This window comes from Oryzias latipes, chromosome 21, assembly GCF_002234675.1.
Source record: "Oryzias latipes chromosome 21, ASM223467v1".
NCBI lineage: Eukaryota > Metazoa > Chordata > Actinopteri > Beloniformes > Adrianichthyidae > Oryzias > Oryzias latipes.
The window spans coordinates 30,888,092-30,911,993 of record NC_019879.2 but is presented as its reverse complement, the minus strand read 5'-3'; the positions used below and the strand labels follow the sequence as shown (position 1 = coordinate 30,911,993).

The following is a 23,902-nucleotide window of genomic DNA, read 5'->3' as shown; positions in this document are numbered from 1 at the left end:
ATATCGCAGCCCTGTGTGCCTCTCCCTCTCACCTCCGGTCTTTTTTCCCTCTGCTGAGCGACTCCTACTTTATTTTCCCCTTGAAAACTCCTGCCTTTTCTCTACAGTAGGCGCCAACATCCTGCCTGTAAGCCTAACTTTCATCTACCAACACGTAGCTTCTAAAATAGTTGCTGCTCCACCTCAGTCGATAATGATGTGGGCATGGCAAGACACACACATTTTTGCCTGCACTGACTCACAACAGCGAGGTGTTAAGGCTGAACGTGTTCACCAACCCCCCCATCCCATCTAGCCCGCTCAGAAATGCGATGTGAGCCGCAGCAAAACCAACTGTCACATGCGTGGCGGGAGCCGTACCTCCTGGGAGACCGTCCCACACTTCCAGCCAGTCGTACTTGCATTCTCCCTCCCCTCCTGGGAGGGGGTCATTTTCCAAGTCGAACGTGAGGAAGCTGAGGGTGACATCCATGCTGGGGGGGACCACGATGATGAAGAAGCACTCCAGGTTGTGGGGGTATTTGTCGGGGAAGCCCGGAGACTCGATGAGCCCCGAATGGCTGGTAAAATTCCGAGAACAATCCGAGCCTGTAAGAAGAAGAGAGGTCGGAATAAAAGACGTTTCTGCTTCCGGATTTGAACCATTTCTGACGTAGTTCACACTCAAAGCAGCTTCCAGCCTAAACCTTTGAAGAGAAATGAAGCAGTTTCCTGTGATGAACTGCATTGAATAATAACCATGTTCAAAAACAAGATCTTTTGTGGCTAATATTATCAGCAAAGTATTTCATAAAAATATGAATGACAGGTTAACAGAAGCAGCCATCTTCTTACTGAACGTACTGGCTTCAGTGTGGCGTCTCAGTGCCCGACTCATGTTTGGAGCCTGACTATTCCCAACCATCAACTGTATATTAGACCTGGACTGAGTGAGTGTGACGTCATCCATCAAAAATGTATTATTTTCCAGCTCCAGCCAAATAACCCTTGTGCTACCCTATGACCCCCCCCCCCTTCCATTGAGGTGTTCTCCCTACCATGACAAAGGTGGATAAAGGTGGAAAGATTTCATGTAATCCATGGACACCAGTGAAGATCACCAATCATTGAAGAAAAAAGGTTCAGAGCACTGTCTAGTGGGTCTAGATGACCCCACTCCCAATGTTAAAGTGCCTAGGATAGCACAAGGGATACAGTCAACTCATTGGCCAAATTGTCACGATATAGACGCTGCGATGTTGGAACCAGATGTTAGTAAGCGGCGATTGGCCTGAGTCAGTCTGGGTTTCTGTGGCAAACCCTCTGACCAATGAGGAGTGAGCATGTTGGAAGGCCACACCCCTACCAGAAAGCGAGCAACAAGAAATCTGTTAAGTGTTTTGAAGGTTGGACGTGGGGGGCAGCAGGCTCCACCTACTTTTATTATGGGATCTGATTGGTCAGTTTATAACTTGAATAACTTGAACTACAGAAAAAAAAATCATGAAAAAAATTAGAATGATCAAGAATATGTTAAAAATAGGTATCAGATCCAGAATGGTTCTTCTGACCAATAACAGTTGATTATTTCTCTATAGAAATCTGTGTGATTTTGGCTTCTTGGAGCCACTTCATGTCTGGATTGTCAGGGGGCGGAGCCACTCAATTCAATTTCATACACAGTCAATATGTTCATCTCAAACCCCAAACCCACCAAGAACCATTTGTAGTTACTGATAAAACCCAACTCCTACCAAACCACTACACCAGAGGTCTGACTTTTACCAGCTGCTGGTTTGATTCCCTCCTTACCCAACCGGAAAACCCCGCACCAGCCCTAAATCTGTTCCTCACCTGTCAATCATTTTGAAGCAACACATGGGAGTTTTTATTTTCTGATGTGTATTGTATTTTACTGTTCTTTAGCTGACGTTTTCACCAACAAACAGCATCAATCACACGACTTTAGCAAATTTAAAGGACTTTACAAATAAAAGAGCCAACATTTCTTCCATAAACAAAGACATGAGAAACAGTTAAAATAAATTCTACTTTTGTGCAAAATCAAGAATATTTTCCAGCTACGGAATCAAATAAAACAGTTTCCTCTACTCTGCTTTCTCATTGGATAAGCCTGACCTGCAGAGAAGTAACCCCGTTTTTTACAAACATCCTCCATTCTGCTCCACTTTTTGCTCTGATTTTTTGTTATTGTGATCCTCTGTGTCAGGAAAACACCCCCTCTCACAAAGACTCTCCCGGGGCGTCCCAAGCGTCTGGCCCCCCTGCAGAGACTGTCGGGGAGGAAGGCGGGTCTGCATGGCAACAAGCGCATGTGTGAGCGTGGACTGAACGCCTGACCGGCTCTGTAGCCTGCAGCCGTTTTGTTCCCCCTCTCATTACTTGATGTTCATGGACACTCCAAAAACATTCCTGCCCTCCTTCCTTCCGATCTGTCCGCGCTCATCGTCTGTGGGTGTGAAACCGTCCTCCACCTCGCCTCATTTCCGTTCCGTCGTCCTCACTTAAAACAGCAGAAGTTTGTTTTTCTGTCTCAGACAGGAGGGCGTGTGGATGTGCAGGCAGAGTGTTGCTGGGTAGATTCTGGGATTTGTTGAAGCCTGAAAGATTCCACAGAGTCGAGGTTTTCCAGCAAACCTTTGAGGGACACACTGGCATCAAACCACCGACTGGAATGTAGAAAATAAAATGTTTGCTGAAGGCTGAAACGCAGACGTTCCTCTTAGGACGAGTCGGCGCTCAGGTCAGAGAGCTGAGGTCACATGAAGCTTCCTCACGGCAGACATGATGCAGAGGGGATTTTCTTCAGCTCACACACTGACGGCGACCACACGCAGTTTAACAGCTCCAGTAAAACCACCACCTCACTTTTCCCCGCGCGTGTTTGCATTCCACCTGGGTGTCATTTCGGTTGGATTCATCTGGAGCTGAATCCCAGCTGACGGTGAACTTCAGCTCCTTTGTGTCTGTTTGTCTTCATGAACCGACTGTTTAACCAAATCTCTGCCATCACACTGAGATCAAGCTGCCGCACAACAATCCCCCCACCGTGATCCCACTGCAGTTTACTAAAGGCTCCAACCAGGCAATATTTTAATGCCATAATTCAGGGAAATATTTTGGGAATCTCTTGATGATGTTTAGTTTCCCATCCTGAGATCACTGAGTCCAAATGTATGAAGCTTTCAAGTAAAATCCCAGAGCAAAGATGCCCTTTGGAGCTGGAAAAAAAGATTCATGGAATGGAAAACTGTAACAGACCCCCCCAAAATACAAAGCCATTTCCAAAACCACAGACGAGATTTGGTCAGGTTATGTTTCTGCAGGAAAGCATGCTTTCAAACTGGTCACTTTAGTTGGATGTGATGCATCCAAAAAACTGGTTTAAAAATGGCAATAAAATATATTCCTACTTTTGACACCCACAACATTCCTGTTACGGTTTGAAATACCCAAAAAGGGTCTTCTAGACCCGCTTAATCTCTTTCAAGCACTGCTGGGTGAGGGCAGGGGACACCCTGGACAGGTCGCCAGTCTGTCGCAGGGCCACAATCACCCACCCATGCACACTCACATTCACACCTAGGGACAATTTAGAGTCGCCAATGAACCGATGAAGCATGTTTTTGGATGGTGGGAGGAAGCCGGAGACCCTGGAGAAAACCCACGCATGGACCGGGAGAACATGCAAACTCCACACAGAAAGGTCTGTCATTGATGTTCTGGTTCAGGTCCCCCAGCAGGGACTTGAACCAGGGGCCTTCTTGCTGTTAGGCTAGAGTGCTAACCACTGCACCACCGTACACCAAAAGAAAAGTAAAAATAGTCAAAGAGATGAACGCCAGTCGAACAAAAGCCCCCGAAATCGCTCAAGTTTTGGCACTGCAACACGTGAAGTTCATGTTTTAGCTGAAAAAGTCATAGAAATTCTCTCCTTTTAGAATGTATTCCTAACTTTTCCTGAAGTCACCATCATTTGGTTTTCCAGAAGAGACGTTCGCTCGTTACTGCAGATCCGTGATGGACTGATGTGAACGTTCTATGATCAAAATGGAGGAAGAATCCAAACGCACAAAGACTAATGGAAGCAACGAAGGTTATCAGAGGGATTGAAAGATGAACGCCCACATTAGCCTTTGTGTGTGTGTGTGGGCTGCACACACACACACGCATGCACACGCACACACACACACGGTTTGCAGAAATTCAACCATCGGCATCTGTGTTTTGTTTTTTGAATTTTTGTTTCTGGGTTTGAGGTTAAATGCAAAAGTTGTACTTAAAAAAAAAACAATCAAAAATTTGAACTAAATGTTTGCTGCGGGGGTTCAGGGTTGCGTGCAGACATGCGTGCTGCATTAGTGAGTAACCGTCATGCCTGCATCAGTGCATTCATGTGTGCGTGTGAGTTCTGGGTCACAGTGACAGCTGGGGGCACACGGCCCAGACGGTCACATCTGATTGGCTGCCACACTTCCAGGTCTGTGGAAACATTGGTTGGAATTTGTGCGACAGTTTCCATGGCAACAGAGTTGTAAACAACAACAAATTATGCATTCATACTTAAGCCCCTCCCATTATCTGGCATGATTAATAAACATGGCTAGCATGCAGAGAGTGTGTGAATGTGGAAGAACTAAATCTCAGATTAATGTGTCGGAAAATCCAAGACTGTCCAACATTTAGAGGACATTAGAATCAGAAAACGGAAATCTGGACGTTTTCTCTCTAAACTTGTGTGCATCGAAGCACAACTAAGTTTTGGAGTCCTGAAAGGTTTTAAGTCTCCTCCTGAAAGGTTTTAGACTCCTCCTGAAAGGGTTTAAGTCTCCTCCGGAAAGGTTTTAGACTCCTCCTGAAAGGGTTTAGAGTCCTCCTAAAAGGTTTTAGAGTCCTGAAAGGTTTTAGACTCCTCCTGAAAGGGTTTAAGTCTCCTCCTGAAAGGCTTTAGACTCCTCCTGAAAGGGTTTAGACTCCTCCTGAAAGGTTTTAAGTCTCCTCCTGAAAGGTTTTAGACTCCTCCTGAAAGGGTTTAGAGTCCTCCTAAAAGGTTTTAGAGTCCTGAAAGGTTTTAGACTCCTCCTGAAAGGGTTTAAGTCTCCTCCTGAAAGGCTTTAGACTCCTCCTGAAAGGGTTTAGAGTCCTCCTAAAAGGTTTTAGAGTCCTGAAAGGTTTTAGACTCCTCCTGAAAGGTTTGAGTCCTCCTGAAAGGTCGGTTTAAAGGCCGTGCTCCCCTCACTTGACTGTAGGACTTTTGTGTGCAGTTCTGTCTTTTGATGTGGAAGAAAGGGACCTCTCCTCCACTTTAAATCCATGAAATTAGAGAGAAAACCCTGAAATTCCTGTAATTCGGTTTCTTTCCTTGATTTTATAAGTTATGATAGAAAACTCTGCAAAAGGACCGACAGAGAGCTCAGGCCCACGGGTAGGTCTCTGGGTTTCCGAGCATGTTTTCCACTCAGAGACCTCTGATTCACGTGGAGAGCCTCCACAGGATGGACCAACCTGATCCTTGGTTTCATGTCTGTGTCTCAAACTTAACAAATCTTTTTTTTTTTTTTTTCGCTTTTTGGATTCAGAATAAATGCAACTCCAAATGTGAAGAGTTTGTTTTTTCCTTGAAGCCGTTGCAGTTTAGAGCACTTTAGTCTAGTTGGTCAGCTTTAGATCAGCCTGCGTCTATTCGTGACAATAAATGCATCTGTTCAAAGCTGCTTCAGCCCATTCAGGGGGTCTCCAGCAGACCCCCCCCCCCCCCCCCCATCAGACGTGTCAGAAACTATCATCTAAAGGGGCTCACGGCAAACGTTTGGCTTCACAGGGGCGTTTGCTCCAGGATCCTGATCCTCCTCCAACAAGATGTTTTCAGGTCAGAGCGGGAAAAACAGGAACCATAAAAACTGTCTGAAACAGGGTTCTGTGCAGCAGGGTTCTGACGTGATCGGGTCCAAAGAAAGTTCTGAGAAAAAATCCCTGCTTTAGCTCTGCCAGAAAAAAAACGGGTCACTTAGGTCACTGTGATCTACTTGTTGAAACAGTGAATTAAAATCCAGTCTCGACTCTGTTGCTCCACTAAAATCTAAAAAGATAAGAATCAAACTTACACCCCCCTGGAGAACTGAGGAAATTAAACTATTGAAGAGACGTTGTAGATCTGCAGAAAGACTCTGGAGAAAACACAAACTTGAAATAAACTATCACTTATACCAAAACCATGTAAAACTATATAATCAAACAGTAAAACAGACCAGAAATTCCTACTTTGCGAACATCATTTCTGTAAATACAAATAACCCCAGAGTCCTCTTCACCACAATTGAGTCTTTAATCAACTCAAATGTGAACAAAAACACAATGCCAGCCTCCGCCTCATTGTGTGAGGCCTTTGCAGACCACTTCAGGAGCAAGATTGATTCTGTCAGATCAAACATCATAAATGGACAGAAAAGCCTTTTTATTGGAAATGATGGGTTGATTTTACCTGAGGAAGCACTGGACAGTTTTGACCTGGTTGAAGCTGCAACACTTGGTCGAGTTTTCTCCCAAGTTAATCCAACAATCTGTTTTTTAGACCCCATCCCTATTTCACTTTTTAAATCATTTCACGGGACTTTTGAGAGTGAGATTTTAAATATTATGAACTCCTCTCTACAGACGAGTATTTTTCCTGTTGCCTTTAAGACTGCAGTGGTGAAACCGTTACTCAAGAAAACTGATTTAGACCCTTCAGTTTTTAATAACTACAGACTTGTGTCCAACTTGCCAGTTTTAAGTAAGGTTTTAGAGAAACTTGTTTTTATTCAGTTGAATGAGTTTCTCTTGCAAAATAACATTTTTTTAGATAAACCAGTCTGGCTTTAGAACAAACCCGCCCCTCAGCCCCCCAACCCCCGGGTTCAATGCAACTAACGGGGGCACACCGGGCCGGGCGGCTCGGGGGACTCGAAACAAGAGACGCCAGAGGACAAGCAGGGCCGAAAGTCTGGGAGCCCCAACACAAACCCCCCAGCCAAGGGTGAGAAAACCCTCATGAACGGTCTAAAATGTAGACGTAATGAATAGTTACAATGTAAAAACAACTGAAACATGACCAAGTTAAAAATTAGTTAATGCATAAATAACTAAATTTAAAAAAGTCTAAAACAACCTAGAATATACGTTAAAGTTAAGACGTAAAATATCGTATAAAATATTAGAGTAAAAATTCTAGATCCTACACGCAAAATCAAATAAAAGCTAAATTAAATTAAATAGATGTGTCTTAACCCCCCCCCCCACACACACACACACACACACGTACACACACACCTACACACACACACACACACACACACACACCTACACACACACACACACACACACACACCCTGCTCTGCAGATCTTTTGTCTCTGCATGTTTGTTCTGTTCAGTCTCCAGATTTTACCACCTGTAGTCTGTTCTTCATCTGCTCACCTGCCTCTTCTCACTCATCACCCCTCCCACTTTACCCCCCATGCATGTTGTTTGTCAGACCCTGTGATGCTCAGACTCCACCTTCATTTGTTGTTAGTGATGCTGTGCTTCAGTGAGGAACCACAAAGGTTTCTTCCACTAGAGATTATCCTGTTTCATTTACGCCGTTTTAAAATTACAAACGAGGGATAAAACACTGCCCCCCCCCAAAAAAGGTCACTTATAAAGTTATTTAACCTGTATATGAACACAAGTGTCTCACATACTTCAAAGTGTTAATCAAATAATTTTGCTGACACTTTTTAAAGTTTCTTGTTTTCAAAGTTTCTTCTTGTTCTGCAGGTTTATGACTTACAGCCCAAAATAAATCATCTCTGTCAGAAATCAGACTTTTTCCATCTCTTGTCCTGGGGGGTGTGACCTTTGACATCTTTGTTGCTTTAATGTCCGTCAGGTGGTAATGTACACACAAACACACGCACGTGCGCGCTCTCACACACACATGCACTCACACAGGAATGACCCCCCGCCCCAGTTGGTGCCAGCAAGTGAGAAACAGCAACCACCACACGTGTTGTGTTAGTAACCTCAGCCCCCGTGTGTGTGCACGTGGGCGTGCAGGACGGTGCGTCTCAGGGGAACAGGGCTCAGGACTCAATTAAGGCGGCATGCGAGGAATGCTTTCAGGGGGAACGGACAAGATGGCGGTGGGGCCGCCGCCGCGCGCCTCTCTGTCTCACTGCCCTTGATCTCAATTGGTCTCGCTTTGTCTGACCCACTGCAGCGTGAAGGGGAGCGCACACACACACACACACACACACCCACACACACACACACATGCCTGGATCCTGATGCAGCATCTCAAATCCTGCTTTAGCTTCACCTGTGAAGAACCACAGCGGTTCTCCTCCATCCTCACCGGCTGGCTCGGTTCAGCTCAATGAAGCGGGTCAACCACATGAACTCTGGTTCCCATGAGCGTCCAGGTTCACTTCAGGATGAACCCGAGCGCTGCAGTGCAGGGAGCTGATGATGTCATCGCCACGTGTTACGAGGAGCAAATAAACCGTAGACTACAGCAGAGCGCTAGAGCCGCCATAAAAGCAGAAAAAACCCCAAATATACCAGAAAACAGCCATGAAATTATGAGAAAGTGAAAAAATGATAAGAAAATGTCACAATTAGGAAAAAAGGCCACAACGTTGAAAAAATATAAGGAAAAAAATCCAAATATTACAAGAACAAATTTGTAAAAAAAAAGTCAAATTGAAACTTCAAAAAGTAAAAATTGTGAAAAAATATCAAAATTTTGCCAGAATAAAGTCGTAAAATCCTGAGAAAATGTCCAAATTTTCTGAGAACAAAGGGGTAAAGTTATAGGAAATATTAGCAAGAAAGTTATCAAAACTTGAGCAAAAAGATCACAAGTTTAAAAGTCGTACACTTATGAGAAAAAAACTTTGTAAGGTTTGTAAAGTTGTAAATGTACGCTTCAAAAATTTATAATTTCATGAGGCAACTGTTTGAAAATAAATGTTTCATTTTAAAATGTTTCAGCAAAGGCAATGAGACATCTCCTGTTTTTTTTGTTGCATATAATTCAGAGAAGTGTGACGGACGACAAAGTGCTCAAAAATGTCACTGAATCTAATTTATTTTTTGTTGTAAAATTTATATTAATGAAATTACAACTGTATTTTTGAAAAAGCTGGACTTTTAACTTCGTACAATTGTGACTTTTTAAACCATAAATCTACATTTCTTTTGTAAAATGTTGACTTTATCATCTATAATGTACATATATTTTATTTTCCTTTATGGTGGCGCTAAAACACGGTCGTAGTTGACAGCCGGCACTGAGGATGACGTAATAAACGTTTACCATCACGTCTGACACTGAGGGAGGACGAACAGCGATAACCACAACGTAACCACAGTGTTTGTCGGATTCTCTTCTCGTTTTCCCGTCTGATTTCAAACTGAGATTGTTCCCGCGGATCGGTCCACAAAAACGCTGAGTGTAAAGCAAACCCAACCAGACCAGACCGGTTAATGAGCATTAGGGTGGGACGGTCTTTTTAGCGTGAGCTTTTTTAGTAAGAAAACAAACACAAACAAGGCCGACTGGTAAAACTGGATAAATCACCACTTTTACATCTTTTTACTCCTACGTCTATCTCTGGTTTCTTCTTATTTTCCTCCCAGGCGACACTGTTTTACAGGGAAGTTCTCAAAATGTTCTCAAAGGAGTTCCCAGAATGACAAAGAAACACGGAACCAAAGGACCAATGTAGAGGTTTACTGTGGATCCAAAAGAACTTTAATGATTTCTGTTGGAGCTCAAACCAAAGACATCCTTTCTACATTTTTAACATTACTTCTGTCTTTCAAGCAAAGAAAAGTTTCCTGATGCACTAAAGTATGGAAGCACATGTGTCTCATTTTTCAAAATAAAGGTCCATACCGGAAATGCTTTTTCCATTTTCACAATAAAGCTGCGTTCGGCTCACCTGTTTTGTAGATTTCGTATCGCAGTGAGAAGCCCGCCCCCTGGTGGGCGTAGTCGGACACAAACTTTATGAGGAGCGACGGCCCCGAGGATATGATGGGTGCGGGGGCGATGTTGCTGCAGTGCTTCCCCAGCACATCAGCTGACTCAGAGTTCCCGTCATGGATCTCCACGTAGTCATACCTGCAAAAGACAACAGACGCTGAGGAACGGCGTGTCTTTGCTGTGAGTCACGGGTCAGAACCAAAACACAGTTACTGATGATGCAGAGAACAGAACGTCTGCTCGCGAGAAAGAAAGTCTGTAATACACATTTTTCTTTATGAGATCTCTTATTTTGGAGACAAAATGTTGAACCTTCAAGCACATAGAAAACCTTTAACGTCCCAGAAGGAACATGGTTCCTGCCTTCCACCAGATTAACCCTTGTTCTATCCTATGATCCCCCCCCTGCCTTCGCCCAACTGTAGCTTGGATAGGCTCCAGCAACCCTGTGACCCCAAAAGGGATTCAGCAGGTTCTATCGATGGATGGACAGACAGATGGATGGATGGATGGATGGATGGATGGATGGATGGATGGATGGATGGACAGATGGATGGACGGATGGATGGATGGCTGGATGGATGGACGGACAGATGGATGGATGGATGGACAGACGGATGGACGGATGGATGGATGGACAGACGGATGGATGGATGGATGGATGGATGGACAGAAGGATGGACGGATGGATGGATGGAAGGACAGAAGGATGGACGGATGGATGGATGGATGGATGGATGGATGGATGGATGGATGGAAGGACAGAAGGATGGACGGATGGATGGATGGATGGATGGACGGACAGATGGATGGATGGATGGATGGACAGACGGATGGACGGATGGATGGATGGATGGATGGATGGCACATGGTTCCTGCTTCAGCGCACAGAGCAACAAAATTTCCAAACATGCTGCCGTAAACAATGGCAGAGTGACGGACAGGATCACTGTTCACTCACTCTCATACTACAGACTTTTATTCTGAAAAGTCTGGAGCTCAGCAGGAAGCAGGACTTTAACATGTGTAGTAATGACAGACACAGTCTTTCCTAAAAAGAAAATCTGCCTGTAGTGATGTTTTGCTTCAGGCCTCAAACACAAATTGAAAGTTTGAACTGATCAAGTCAGAAATGACTGACGTCAAGAGTCTCTTCAGACAAATGTTAAGATGTATTGTTGCACGTTTTGTCAACCGAAAAGCCTTCAAGGTGAACCGCTCTTTTCTGTACAAAGAAGAATGGGCGGTTTTACTTTCTTCTAACCAACATGGAGGACCAGCAGCTGCACTGAAGACAAACACACCAGTCCGGCTCTGAAATGCATCTCTGAGGAGAAATTCCTGAAGTGAATTACAAAAAAGTCTCTTAGTGAATTCTCAGGCCTGCTGGCCCCCACATCCAACGTTCAAAACCTTTGACGGATTTCCAAGTGGTAGGGGTGTGGCCTTCCAATAAGCTCAGTCCTGGTTGGTTAGAGTGGTTGCTATGGAAACTCAGACCAATCACAGCTCACTGAAGACGTCAGGCTCCAACATGGAGACGTCTATATCGTGAAAAAATGCCCACTGATTTGACTTAGTTTGGTTGGAGCCAGAATAAACCATTTCTATGGGGGACGTTACTCAGTCCAGTTTTCATATACAGTCAATGGTTCAAACCTCGATCTTTGGGACACGACTTTGTTTTGGTTTGATTTAATTTGTCCAAAAAACAAAAACAACAAAATTTAGAAAAATGTTTGGGTTTTTTTTGCTAATAAGCAAGAGACAATAAAGAAAAACCTTTCAGTTGGTTGATCCTCAGCCTGGTGTGATTAATAAAACTATAAATGATAAATCCTTGCTCATTTTAGCACACGCGTGTGACGGTTTCAACATAAACACACTGGTATGAGGCGGGAATGCAACCGCTCACTTTCACCACCATTTGGTTCAATGGTGTCACACACGGTCCGATTGTGAACGCAGAACTTTGTCCTCTCTGGTGTCAGAGAATAATATACATTAATATTTGTTCAGCATTAATATATATTTAACTATATAAAACTTAACTAAAATCAAGTAAAGTTTGATATTTAAACTGAGTAACAGCATTTTAAGACTTCTGGTTTGAGAAATCCTATTTGGGATGATTTACCTTTTTATCTGCAGATTACAGATAGATTCAAATCAGAACCTTCTCTGGACTTTTACATACGTGTTTCAGGTTATAGATTTAAAGAGTCTTTTTCCACATGTGTCTGCTCCAATAAGGTTCTGGCCACAGAAAACCCGTTTACTTTGGTTTTTCCGGCGTTTCTTGTAGTTGGAGAGAAAACATGAACCGTCTGCTTCTCGCCGCCTCACCTTTGACAGACGGAAACAGGTGGAGCCGCCTCACGCCTCCCTCCATCCAGCTTTGTGCTTTCAGGAGGAGGCAGGAAGTAAAGATCTGCAGATTATGGCTGTGGGGAGAGGTTGGGGGTTTGAGTTCTTAGCTTCTTACAGACCGTTCAGACTCTTCATCACAAAGACTTTCAGCTCAGTGAAATAGTGGAGAATTTAAAACTCACAGCATGAAAAACAAAGAACCAGAGAAGATCAAATGATGGATGGATGACTAATGTTTACATAAAAATCATCAATATTTAGCTAAAATCAATCTATGTTTAGTTAAAATGATTGTTGTTTAGTCAACCATGACCAATGTTCAAACAAAGATAATTAATAATTAGTAGAAATGAGCATTGTTTACTTTAAAAAAGGAATGTTTGGTTGAAGAGAATCAACGTTTTGCTATTAATGACCAATAAAACAAAATCTGAAGGTTTTTTTAAACATTGACCCAACAGGTCCACCAGCTGTACCTGGTTAGAGCCAAACTTACCGAGCAGACTAATGTACATACTGTCAACAATAATCTGACAGAATATGCTGTAAAACTGATATGAAGATAAATCCCAGTTAAATCAGGCTTCTCCACATGTTTGCTTTCCGTCGTTTGTCTCTGATCATCGGGCAGAAGAGGAAGTGAAAGGACCGGCGGAGAGTTTCCCGAGCAGCAGATGGAGCTGACTCACACAAACACGACCTGCTTCACACCGAGTGGCGAGGATGACGTGATGGAGCCTCAACAACAACAAGACACACTGCAGGGATTTTCATGAAGAAGCCAAAGTGCGGCGACAGCTCTCCGTCACCGTGGTTTCATGCAGGACTTCCAGCTTCCCACATGCTCCAGGCACAGCTGATCTTCTCCAGAAGCCACACAAATCAACATCTACGGAGGTTAAGTGAGGCTGAAACTGACGGACGGAGCTTCAAGCAGGACAGTTTCTCACCATCATCAACAAAAGTTTCTGCATCTCATGAGAAGCCAGAGCTAAAAGTGAACTTTAACCAACGTTAAAATGATATACAGAATATTTAGTCCATGCTTGAAGAATAAATCCATGATCCTGAAAGGACTGAAGGTAGAATCAGCAGCCAGTCCGTCCCTGAAGAAGCTCAAAGAACCAGAACTGATATCACGTAATAGACCCATTACTGCAGTGTGTGTGTGTGTGGGTGTGTGCATGAGAGTGTGTAAACGTGGACATGTGTGTTCAGGCAGAGTCTCCAGGACAACCAATCGATTCCTCATTATGGTTTTAACACACATTGATCAGGATTGGTACTTTACTGACACACACCTACTGTCACGCACACACACCTACACACACACACCAACACACACACACAGAGCTGTTACAGTAACAGAGATTGATCAGGACTCTGGTCTTTATTGCCTGCAGTGACTGAAGGTGGTTCTTATTCCTGTGAGTTTCTGGAGGTCGCTGTCTTTGATATTAAAGCCTAAATGAAATAAATCAGTAATAATCTGAGGATCCACAGAACCACATCCTGATGTTCTGCTGCAGAAGGTTCTGGTCAGTTAGCTTGATGATAAAAAATAAATAAAAAAGCCATCAACCCAGAGAGAAGAGCTGTCACTGCTCCCAGAAGAAGGCATTGATCTCCTGGATGTGTAATTCAGATGAAGATCAAAACCCCATCAGAGGGTTTCCAGCGTCACACTGCATGAAGTTTGGAATCACATTTAAAGGAAGAAAAAACAAACAGAACAATTTTCTCATTTTTCTTCAGCAAGGGAAGTATGCGGCACCTTCATAAGCGTTTTTCTGACAAACCAATCTGTTCCTAATTATGTCTGTTTGCAGACACAGAGTTCTTCAGAGCAGAACACTGGTGTGAGTCTGACCACAGCTGGACAGCGTCCACCTCCAGCAGGTGTTTCTGTGGTCAGGAGCTTTTCCTCCTGGTGTCGGTTTCCATTTGGAAAATGTAAATAATTAGAGGCTCATTTGGCTTTTATTGATGCGGTAACTCTCCCTCCTGCAGCTGAGAGCGAGCGGCTTCACCTTCATGTCGGGCCGCCGGTCCGGATGCTGCGCTCTCCTGCTGCTGGGGGGGCTGTGATCTTAATGCGACCGCGCAGGCGGCTAAATGCACACAGCTGGTAGTCGCCCTGCCACTCCACATGCGGCAGCGCTCCCCCCGCCTCAGCCTGCACCTCTCTCCGACCCCACGGCCGCCGTCACATCACATCACTGTCTGCGCCACTCCTGCCTGCAGCCAGGTGCGTCTGCACGCCTGCTGACCATCCTCCCACCTTTCCGGCCTCCATTTTTGATAAGGCAGGGAGCCGAGAACTTGAATGACGGATGGAGGCAGAGCACAAAGACAAGGTCTTCATCATTAGCGGAACCATTATCATTGACTGCAGCTTCTCTGTCATATAAATCACTTCTACCTCGCTGATTTACTCGACACCTGCAGCTGTACGACCGCGAAGAGTTCACCAGAATCACTGTTGGATGTCTAGTTTCTGTGCTTCAATCTGTCGTTTTTGGAGCAGGTTTTAATGAAAGAGGAGAGTTTCAGTAAAAAAAGAGAAAAGGTTCAGAAAAATAAAAGCCGAGACGGATGGAGGGCGAGGAGCAAAGGCGACTTGCTGAGAGCAAAATGTGTCAGTCGGTATGTTGGTCACGATTTCTGATATTAAAGGTTGAATAATGATGGTGGAGGAAAGACGGGAAAAGAAAATGAGAAAACAGGAAGAAACATGCAGCAGATTGATCCAGCTGGACACAGGAGAGGCTGATGAAGGAGGACGGAGAGGGAGGTGCAGGAGCAGGTGAAAGATGATAGATGGAGTCATTGGGCAGCGGTTCGGGCAGGAGGGGTGAGGAAGGGGCAGATGAATTGGAGGGGGAGAACGGTGGAGGAGGTTGCTGTCAGGATGATTTGAGCCTGCCCTCCGCACAGCCTGACGCTGCACTTTTCCCTGCGAGGCTGCTCTGCAAACGGCCCAGATACCCATCTTCCCCTCAGAGACGGAGATGTAAAGCGCCGGACGAGGTCAAGCCGAGCTCCTCTGCTCCTGCCTCCTCGTCTGAGGGGGGGCAAGTCTGTCAAATGAAGAGAAACTAACGGAGGCCATTTTTTTGCTCAGCTTCCAGCGTTCTTAATCGGACCATTGAACATATAGAATCAATAAGCCCTCAAGACCTATATGTAAAACGGTTTCTTTCAGTTTCGGAGCAGAAAAACACTTTTCTGTCTCCACATAAAAGTGTAAAAGTTTTAGGCCAACTCCACTCATTGACCAGAAACAGGAAGACGTCTGCAGAAACATGTGATGGAACTATAAGACAGTGTCAAAAGAAGAGTCTAAAGTCCTCAAAACCACATTGTTATGAGAAGAATTATTGCAAAAATCCTTGTTACATAAAATCTTTCTGTTCAGGAAATAAATCCGGTTTTCTTTCGTGTCTCTAGATTTAAAAAATGACTTCTGTGTTAAAGCATCAAACGATTGGGACAACCTTCCTTTGTGTCCAGGTTCTCTGACCACATCATCAACACTCAGGAACGCTTCAACGACTCAACTGAGAGAATCTTTCCATTGTTTCTAATCGGTTTTCTGATTTGTTTTTCTGTCATTTACAGGAGGGGGGGGGGGGGGGTATCCAAAGTCAATATGTTTGTCTGTTAAGTGATTCTGTAAATCAAATTGTCTCCAGCTTTGTTGCTCTTTTGCTTTGTCTTCTGTGCTCGTATGGATCAGGATCAGACGACTTCCTTAAAAACGAGAAGAAGGCGATCCTTCTTTAAATCGGTTTAGTCTAAAGATTTAATGAAAAAATGGCAGATGACTGGATGAGCTGTTTGTTACTTTTAACTGGACTGTTTTAAACCAAAAAGTAAAGAAATGTGGGGAAAAAACAGGCAGAACTGCTGCTGATCAAACATGACAGCAGAGGTAAAAACTGATCTGCAGACCAAAAGTTGGACCTCCTTCAGTCTCACCAAAGAACTGAACCGCAGTAAATCACAGACACCGCAGGACGTTCCAGCCACGATTCTGATTCTTGCAGAACATCTCTGCAGTCCAAACTTCAGGGATTCACGCAGAGCTGGGATGAGTCTCTGTCTGGAGTTTGTGTTTCTACAAAGCCTTTATCCATGCTTTCTACTTTCTCCTGTTCAGGACTCAGACATCTCCACTCCCTCTCCTGCTCTAAGCCCATGAGCAAATATGCTAGAGGGATTCATCCAGGAGGTGCTGAGAGTTTTGTGTTCACACTTTGATGCAGCTTCAATCTGGATCCAGGTGAGTCCAAGAGCAGCACCCTGATGGTGGTTCTGCTTCCGTCTGTCAGAGCTGAAACACCTGAGCCTCTCTTGTTTTCCAGAGGAGGCTTCGTTTCTCATGAAACAGCCTCTCAGGATGCATCCAAAGGGTTGAGCAGAAGTGAAATCATGAGCTAAGTGTGAATTTTTTTGTCAGAGGAGACACAAAGCAATTTCTGTTGGTGCACTGCTCCGTCACGAGGTCTGAAGTGACTCAGCACCGCGCAGATGCAGCAGGTCTGCGACTAAAGCTGGGCTGCTACCTTCAGTCATGTGACGGAAAAAGGAAGTCATGGAGAGTTCTAGCGGGAATTTTTCATTGTTTCCATTTATCTGAGTCGGCACCTTTTGTCAATCTCTGCTACCAAGGCAGTGAAGACGCAGATGTTTGAGTTTGAGGCAGATGTGATCAGATCCTCTGTTCCATAAGCACACTCTGATAAAAATGGGCTTTTTGGTGTTCTGAACACATTATTCTAACATTTTTCTGATGATGGAGGACATATTAAGAGAATTCGGGTTGAAATTGCCGTTCTGAGAATTTCTTTGTTCAAATGGTAAATCAGGAGCAGACAAAAAATGTTGTTTGTTAAAGATCACTTTTGTGACGTAGATAATATTATGGGCGGGGCCACAAGCTTCCTGCTCCGCCCCATTCTGATCATCCACCTGCAGACCAAATAGATCCATGAACGTCTTTGTTGTCCTGGTCTGAGCTGGAATCTGGATCTAAGCTGAATGGACGGATAGATCTGATACTGCCACTTATGTTAGCTTAGGGTTGTGAGGGGCTGTAAACTAGATGTAAACAAAGACATGATGGGAAATGGAGGCGCCAACAGTTCTGCCCACAACTCAGAGGTGAATTTCTAATGAACTCCTGCCGCTCTGCAGAAACTAGAAAACAACACGTTTTGGGATTTTGGCTAAAAACACTAAAATCATAAATAAAAGACCCCAGGAACACTTTGACAATAGGTCAGAAGACGATCAGAGAGGGACTTTCATAAGATTGGAAGAAAACTAAAGAACTAATCCTGATTTGGTCCATTTTCGCAGATGAAAATCTTGTTTTTTTTTTTACTAAAAGGAGAAGTTGGTTTATTCCCTGCATGAGTATAAGGTGGTTGTGGATTAACCTCCCTGTGGATGGAGTATCTCTGCCTCCCACAGAGCTCTTTCACAAGTCCTCTTCTCCTCCACGCTGTCATCTTCTGAACCTCACAGCTACATTTTAGAAACACTTTCAGGCGTCTTCAGAGTGAAAAGCTCTTTAGTGCCGGCCCTCCTGAGCATCACTGAATCTGAAAACACAACTAACACTCCTCAGGTCACCTGGGCAGGAGGGTTTGCAGCACTCAGACTTTTTTGTTCCCTTGATAATGTTCAAGTGGTTTGGACCTACTGGTTCTGGAACTACAAAGTGTTAATGATTAGGTACCAAACACTTGAACAGAAACACCTGAAGAGCTTGAATCCTCTGGGTTTCAGAGAACGGTGGAGTCAAATGTGACAAAGCCGGTAGAAATGTTTCAATCCAGACTTCACTCATGATTCAGGTTCAGATCTCCAGAAAAACCGGATCCACAAAATACTGGAAAACCTCCGGGGACCAAATCTCATCCACAGATGGTTTGATAACCAGAATGCTTCATGCAGAGACGGTCATCTGATCATCTTCAGTCAATTTCAGCAGAAGAAATTTATTTTAGAGAAAAAAAGGGATAAATCAACAGAAGCTGCGAAGTATTGATGCTTCAGCTCCAACAAACAAACATCTGCATCATTTCTGTTCATGTAAGTCCACAGAAACCCGCTTCCATACCAGAAACGACTGGATCTGGGATGAAACTGTGCGTTTTTGAATCAGCCTGTGAGTGCATACACACGTATAATATAAATAATAAGCATATACGCTACGCTGTTATAGCATACGTGATGTCAGGAATTGGATTTTTCTTTAGGAGCTGTAGAACAGGACCAGAACTTTCCAAACTAGAAGTTGCCTCGTTGTGTTTTGCCATTTTCTTGTCCGTTTTATCCAAAAACAATTTTTTCCCATCGTTTTCTTACAATCTCTTTGTCTGTTCTTATCTCTGCAGTCCATGTCTTTTTTTTTTACAAGATGTTTTTTTAAGACGGTGCAGCCAAAGCCAAACCACCAAAAACAATGACGGACACCAAATCCTCTAATCTCTCCTAATTCATCCGATGTGGAACATTACATGTGTTGTAATTAAACTTGGATTATTAGAGGCTGACAACCACGAGAGGTCCCCGAGCGATTACTGCAGTAAATACTGCAGAAGCAGACGCTGAAGTTCAGCCGCTCTCGCGCAAAAAGGGAGGAGCTTAAGGGAGACAAACGGCCGTTTCCTCACCTGCAGTCCAGCTTCTCGATCTCAAAGTGAGGGTTGAAATTGAGGACGATGCGTTGAGAAGACTCGGGCGCCGTGATGATCCAGCGGCAGTTCTGATTGGCCGGATACTCATGCGGGTAGCCGGGGGTGGTGATGTAACCGGCGTCGCTCGCGTCCAAGTTGTCGCCGCATGGCTCCGATGCTAGAAGGAGAAAGGAGTTGAGGAGTGAAACCATTGCAGAGGATTCAGCTTTCAGCAGACACCTTCACCTAAAGACACCTACAGGTTTTACAGTTAGAGATATGAGGGTCATCCAGCGACTGAGCAGGGATTTGAACCTCTGTCCGACCATTAGGCAGACAGGCTGCAGTGTCACTGGGTGGAGTGGGTGTGAAAGTAGATGCAGTGAGATGTTTATGTTGGATCTCCCCTTGAAAATATGAGATAAGCGTGCTGACTGATGCACAGCCTCCTGGGTTCCTTCCAACGTATCCTGTAAACGGGTTTGGAGCAGATTTCTGGAGGTGATACGACGTGGAGGGAAGATTTCCTTGTGTGTGTCAAAGGTCATCCCAGCATCTGGACGCACTAAAAGCTGTGTGTTTTTCATGCGTGAACGGCGTTGGGTGTCCCACACACCAGTCCTCCCAGAAGCCCTGCCTCCTGTCTTAAAGCGAGTCCACTTGTCAGCAGTCATACGTCCGTGTCACGTCGTTCATAGCTGCAGACTGACCCACCAGAGGCAAGGTGGGGTTCAGTGTCTTGCTTAAGGACACCTCGACACATGGGCGGGAATCGAATCTGCAATCCTCCCATCAGAGGTAGAGTATTGTTTGGTCTGGACAGAGAGTGTGCATAAAAATATTCACACGAGCAAACTTTTTTGGGGCTAGTATGAGTGTTCTAACCAAATCAAAAAGGTGGGTGTAACTCCCCCCTCTAAGACAAAAATGGTTGAGTCCAATCCAGAGTTCTGATGAGCTTTCACACTCTCTGGAACAAATGGACAAGAAGACAACGTTTTTCGGGACAGATTCCCACCAGCAAATCTGATGGAACGGTGGTTTTGGTCTATTTTGGCCAGAACAAACCCGATTGGGGAGGTTTTCTTAGCTTTCTTATCACATTTTTTTACTCTTTGTGTGGATGGATAGCTTCAACTGTGAATCCACAGAATTTAATTGGGATGAATTCCTGCTGAGTCAGCAGATTGTCATCCTAAAACTAACAACATTATGGAAAACTTCACACTTAAAATCATTTCAGAGATCATTTGCTAAACTTTAACCAGTTTTCTCTGAAACAGGAAGTGTCTCTGTACGAGCAGCACAAAATAAAAGTTCAAACTGTGACTTTGCTTCTGTGAGGGAAACCAGGGTGGAGTGGGTTCTTCAAATGGAGAAATCCTCCATGAATGCCGGCTTCTCAGAGGGAAGTGCTTTTCTGTTATGCAGCCCTAAACTGGTTTCCTGTTTTTGGGAGAAAAAGAAGAACAGTTCACGATCCAGCTCCTCTGGGTTCGTGTTACGCCTCAGTCAAGGCTAAAATATGAAGACCACCTGACTAGAAAAAAGGGAGGAAGTTCCTCTGAGAAGTTTGTGTAACAGGATGGTCCGATCCAACTTTCTGTACAGTGACGGCCCGATTCCTGTCCCCCCTCCCTGCACGGGTGACACAGCCAGCCAAGCCAGTCTGCAGAGCAGAGCATGACGGCTAATAATAGAGTGGAAACTATAAAGTTACTCAGAGAGGAGTCACATGTGCAAACAGGAAATCACAAAAACATCAGGGAGCACTCCACCACTTATCTTCAAGATCAACTCCAAACAAACAGACGTGAGATCTCACTGCTAAAAATGACACGTTTGAGCCTCCAGGAGAAGACCTGCACCCAGAACACCCCATGACGGACACGCTGGTGTCTGTGTCCGCCTCCCTCGTGCTGTTAGTCCAATCAGCCTCTCCTGTCTGTGTCCAGTCTCCCCGGTGACTACGGTAACACAGGAGCAGAGTTACCAGAAGAATGTAACGGAGGCAGATGCATTTCAGGGCAGCGCCACCTGTGTTAGTGTTTAAGCATGCTGGCATCTCACAGCCACATCAGCCAAACACCTTTTTAGCTCGCTGCTTAGCCAGCGTTATCCCGGATGGAGTGGTGAAGCGACCAGCCACAAACCACGGATCGGTGCGAACATGCACAGGGCTCGACATAGCCATTTGTCCGCTGGCCCGGTCCTGTTTTTCGAGCAGTGCGGACCACAAGACTTTACTTTTCACTTGTCCGCTCGGGCCACTAAAATATTTAACGGTTTATATATTCTTCACCTTTTTCAATAAAGTAAATTTTGCGAAAACGTGTAGATTTACCTCGTCTTCATAATTTAGTTTTTCTGCTAGTCCTGTGTTCAGACTTCAAGGGTTTCTATGGGAAACCTTTGATCACTTCTCCTCTCCCGCCTGCGCGCGCGCGGCTTTCACTGCAGAGCACCACGCGGCACGCGCTCACTACTTTTTTTTCCCAAACTTTATTGAATGTAACAATTCAATACAAAACAATGTTAAACAGCAACAACGAAGGCACAAGCCAGTGGGTTATTATTACATTTGATTATAAATCCGACACCGTCACTGAAGAGAGACTGAAGCATGTCAGAGATGTGGAAGACATGGCAGGAATAGATAGGAATATGTTGGATGGAGTAGTGGGTATAATTAGTAGTATGGACAGCAAGATATTTAATGAATGCATTGAAGATGAAACTGCCAGTTTAGCTCATGCTGGTTTGCGGCGCCCTCCGTCCGTGAAACCCGGGTTCGACTCCGGGCTGCTCCCTGTTCCCTTCTCTACCTCTGCCGGTTCCAAGCCCGGTTTGAGAAGGTTGCGTCAGGAAGGGCATCCGGCGTAAAACATTGCCAAATTTACCATGCGACTTGTTCGCTGTGGCAACCCCTGATGGGAGAAGCCGAAAGTGGAAGAAGATTGAAGATGAAACTGTATCCACTAAGCTTTAAGATGAATGTCAAAGAATCAAAGGCAACTCCAAATACCTGAATCTCAGACTCAAATGCAGTAGAATGTTAAACTACTTAATTTTGTTTTTCTTTACAACACTGTAAGCAGTAAGTATTTCTAGTTCGCTGAATGATCTCAGTTAGACCTGCACAATATGAGGAAAACTCGCGATATACGATATCAGAGATTAAAATTGCGATAACGATATAATTTGCGGTATATAAACAAACAGCAAAATAACCAAATAACCATTCCCAGTTTAAAAATTATACTCCAAATGACCCACGTTGACATAGGTTACAAACATCTAACATAACAGGGCTCCATCTGATTGGTCAACAATGTGAAGGCGTCCATCCGATTGGTCAAATGCATTAAGGGATTTATTTGATTCGTTAAATGGTTCAAGCTGCCATTAGATTGTTTTAACACATTTAAGGTTTATGATTTATTGCGATATTTGCCGTTAGAAGCACCATGAAAACTTCTGAACTAGTGTTACCTACTACACTGCAGTGCTCTCTTCAAAACATCTGAAACAGACTAGAGCAGATTTAAGTTTGATATGGTCTATTTTCAGACATTGAAAAGTGTAGAAATAAGTGATGTCACCAGAATGCACCAAATTGCACCATATTAAAAGTTTCCGGGGGGGCATGCCCCCGGACCCCCCTAAAGTTGCAAGCACCTGCGGAGCGGCGGGTCCCGCTATGCGCGGTGTCGGGCCAGTAACTTTCAGGCAGGGCCAGTAAGTTTCAAAAACTACTGGCCCTGTGGGCCAGTGCAAATTTCTGGGCTATGTCAACCCCTGATGCAGCACCTTAAAAAGCCTCTGCAGAGGAGAGTTCTGGGGAGTCTGTGCAGCAGCAGCTGCTCTCATCGTGGTGCTTCTGTCAAATTGGAAAAGTCAAGTCCATGTGGGCTGAGATTAAAAAATCCAAAACAATCTTTACTTAAAGATAAAATATCAAATGAACAAACTCCATCATTTGAATTTTCTTTTCTTCATTTTAAGGGTAAAAACATATTTTTTGTTTAGTTTGTTATCCAGTCCTCAACTTTTCTAGAAATAAAAAAATGCTTTTAAAATTAACATTTAAAAATGTATTAATATCAAAGGATAAATAAGTTAGACAGAATCATGAATTAAATAAAAAGAGGAGCAAGTTTCAGTCCAACTGTTTCAGGACAGTAATTTTCTGGTTGGACCCTTTTGCCCTTAAAAACTCCCATCCTTTTTAGAGGCATCAATGCTGGAAAAAGTTCTGGTCCATTTCGGTACATTTGCATCACGCAGCTAGACCATCGCTGAGGAACACCTCCACAAATTGTCCATCATATCCATGGGTCTACTCAGATTCTCTGCCTGTCGAGGTCATGAAGATACTGAAGATGCAGGTCTGGCATCTGTTGAGATGTGAAATATTCTACATGAATACCGCTACAGCACCACCACCTGCCTGAACAAAATCCCACACCACTACAGCACCACCACCTGCCTGAAAAACATCCCACACCACTATAGCACCACCACCTGACTGAACAACACCCTACACCCCTATAGCACCACCAGATGCCTGAACAACATCCCACACCACTATAGCACCACCACCTGCCTGAAAAACATCCCACACCACTATAGCACCACCACCTGACTGAACAACACCCTACACCCCTATAGCACCGCCACCTGCCTGAACAACACCCTACACCCCTATAGCACCACCACCTGCCTGAACAACATCCCACATCCCTATAGCACTAGTAGGCAGTGAGTGCAGGTTTTTCAGCGAAGGGTCGTTCTTGTCTTTCAGTTGTTTTTCAGCCTTAAATGACCTGCTCATAG

At 44.3% G+C, this 23,902-nt stretch overlaps 1 protein-coding gene across 3 annotated transcripts in view; it reads right to left on the bottom strand.

The window, feature by feature from the left end:
- Positions 1 to 23,902, bottom strand: part of LOC101172397 (neuropilin-2) — a 91,865-nt gene that overhangs the window by 60,659 nt on the left and 7,304 nt on the right. For all 3 annotated transcript variants that reach the window (XM_023950505.1, XM_011473641.3, XM_011473642.3), the window contains exons 2-4: positions 19,064 to 19,244; positions 9,964 to 10,145; positions 361 to 588 (exon numbers count right to left, since the gene is read on the bottom strand). In XM_023950505.1, the coding sequence (XP_023806273.1) occupies positions 361 to 588; positions 9,964 to 10,145; positions 19,064 to 19,244 (591 nt within the window). The remainder of the gene's footprint in view (positions 1 to 360; positions 589 to 9,963; positions 10,146 to 19,063; positions 19,245 to 23,902) is intronic.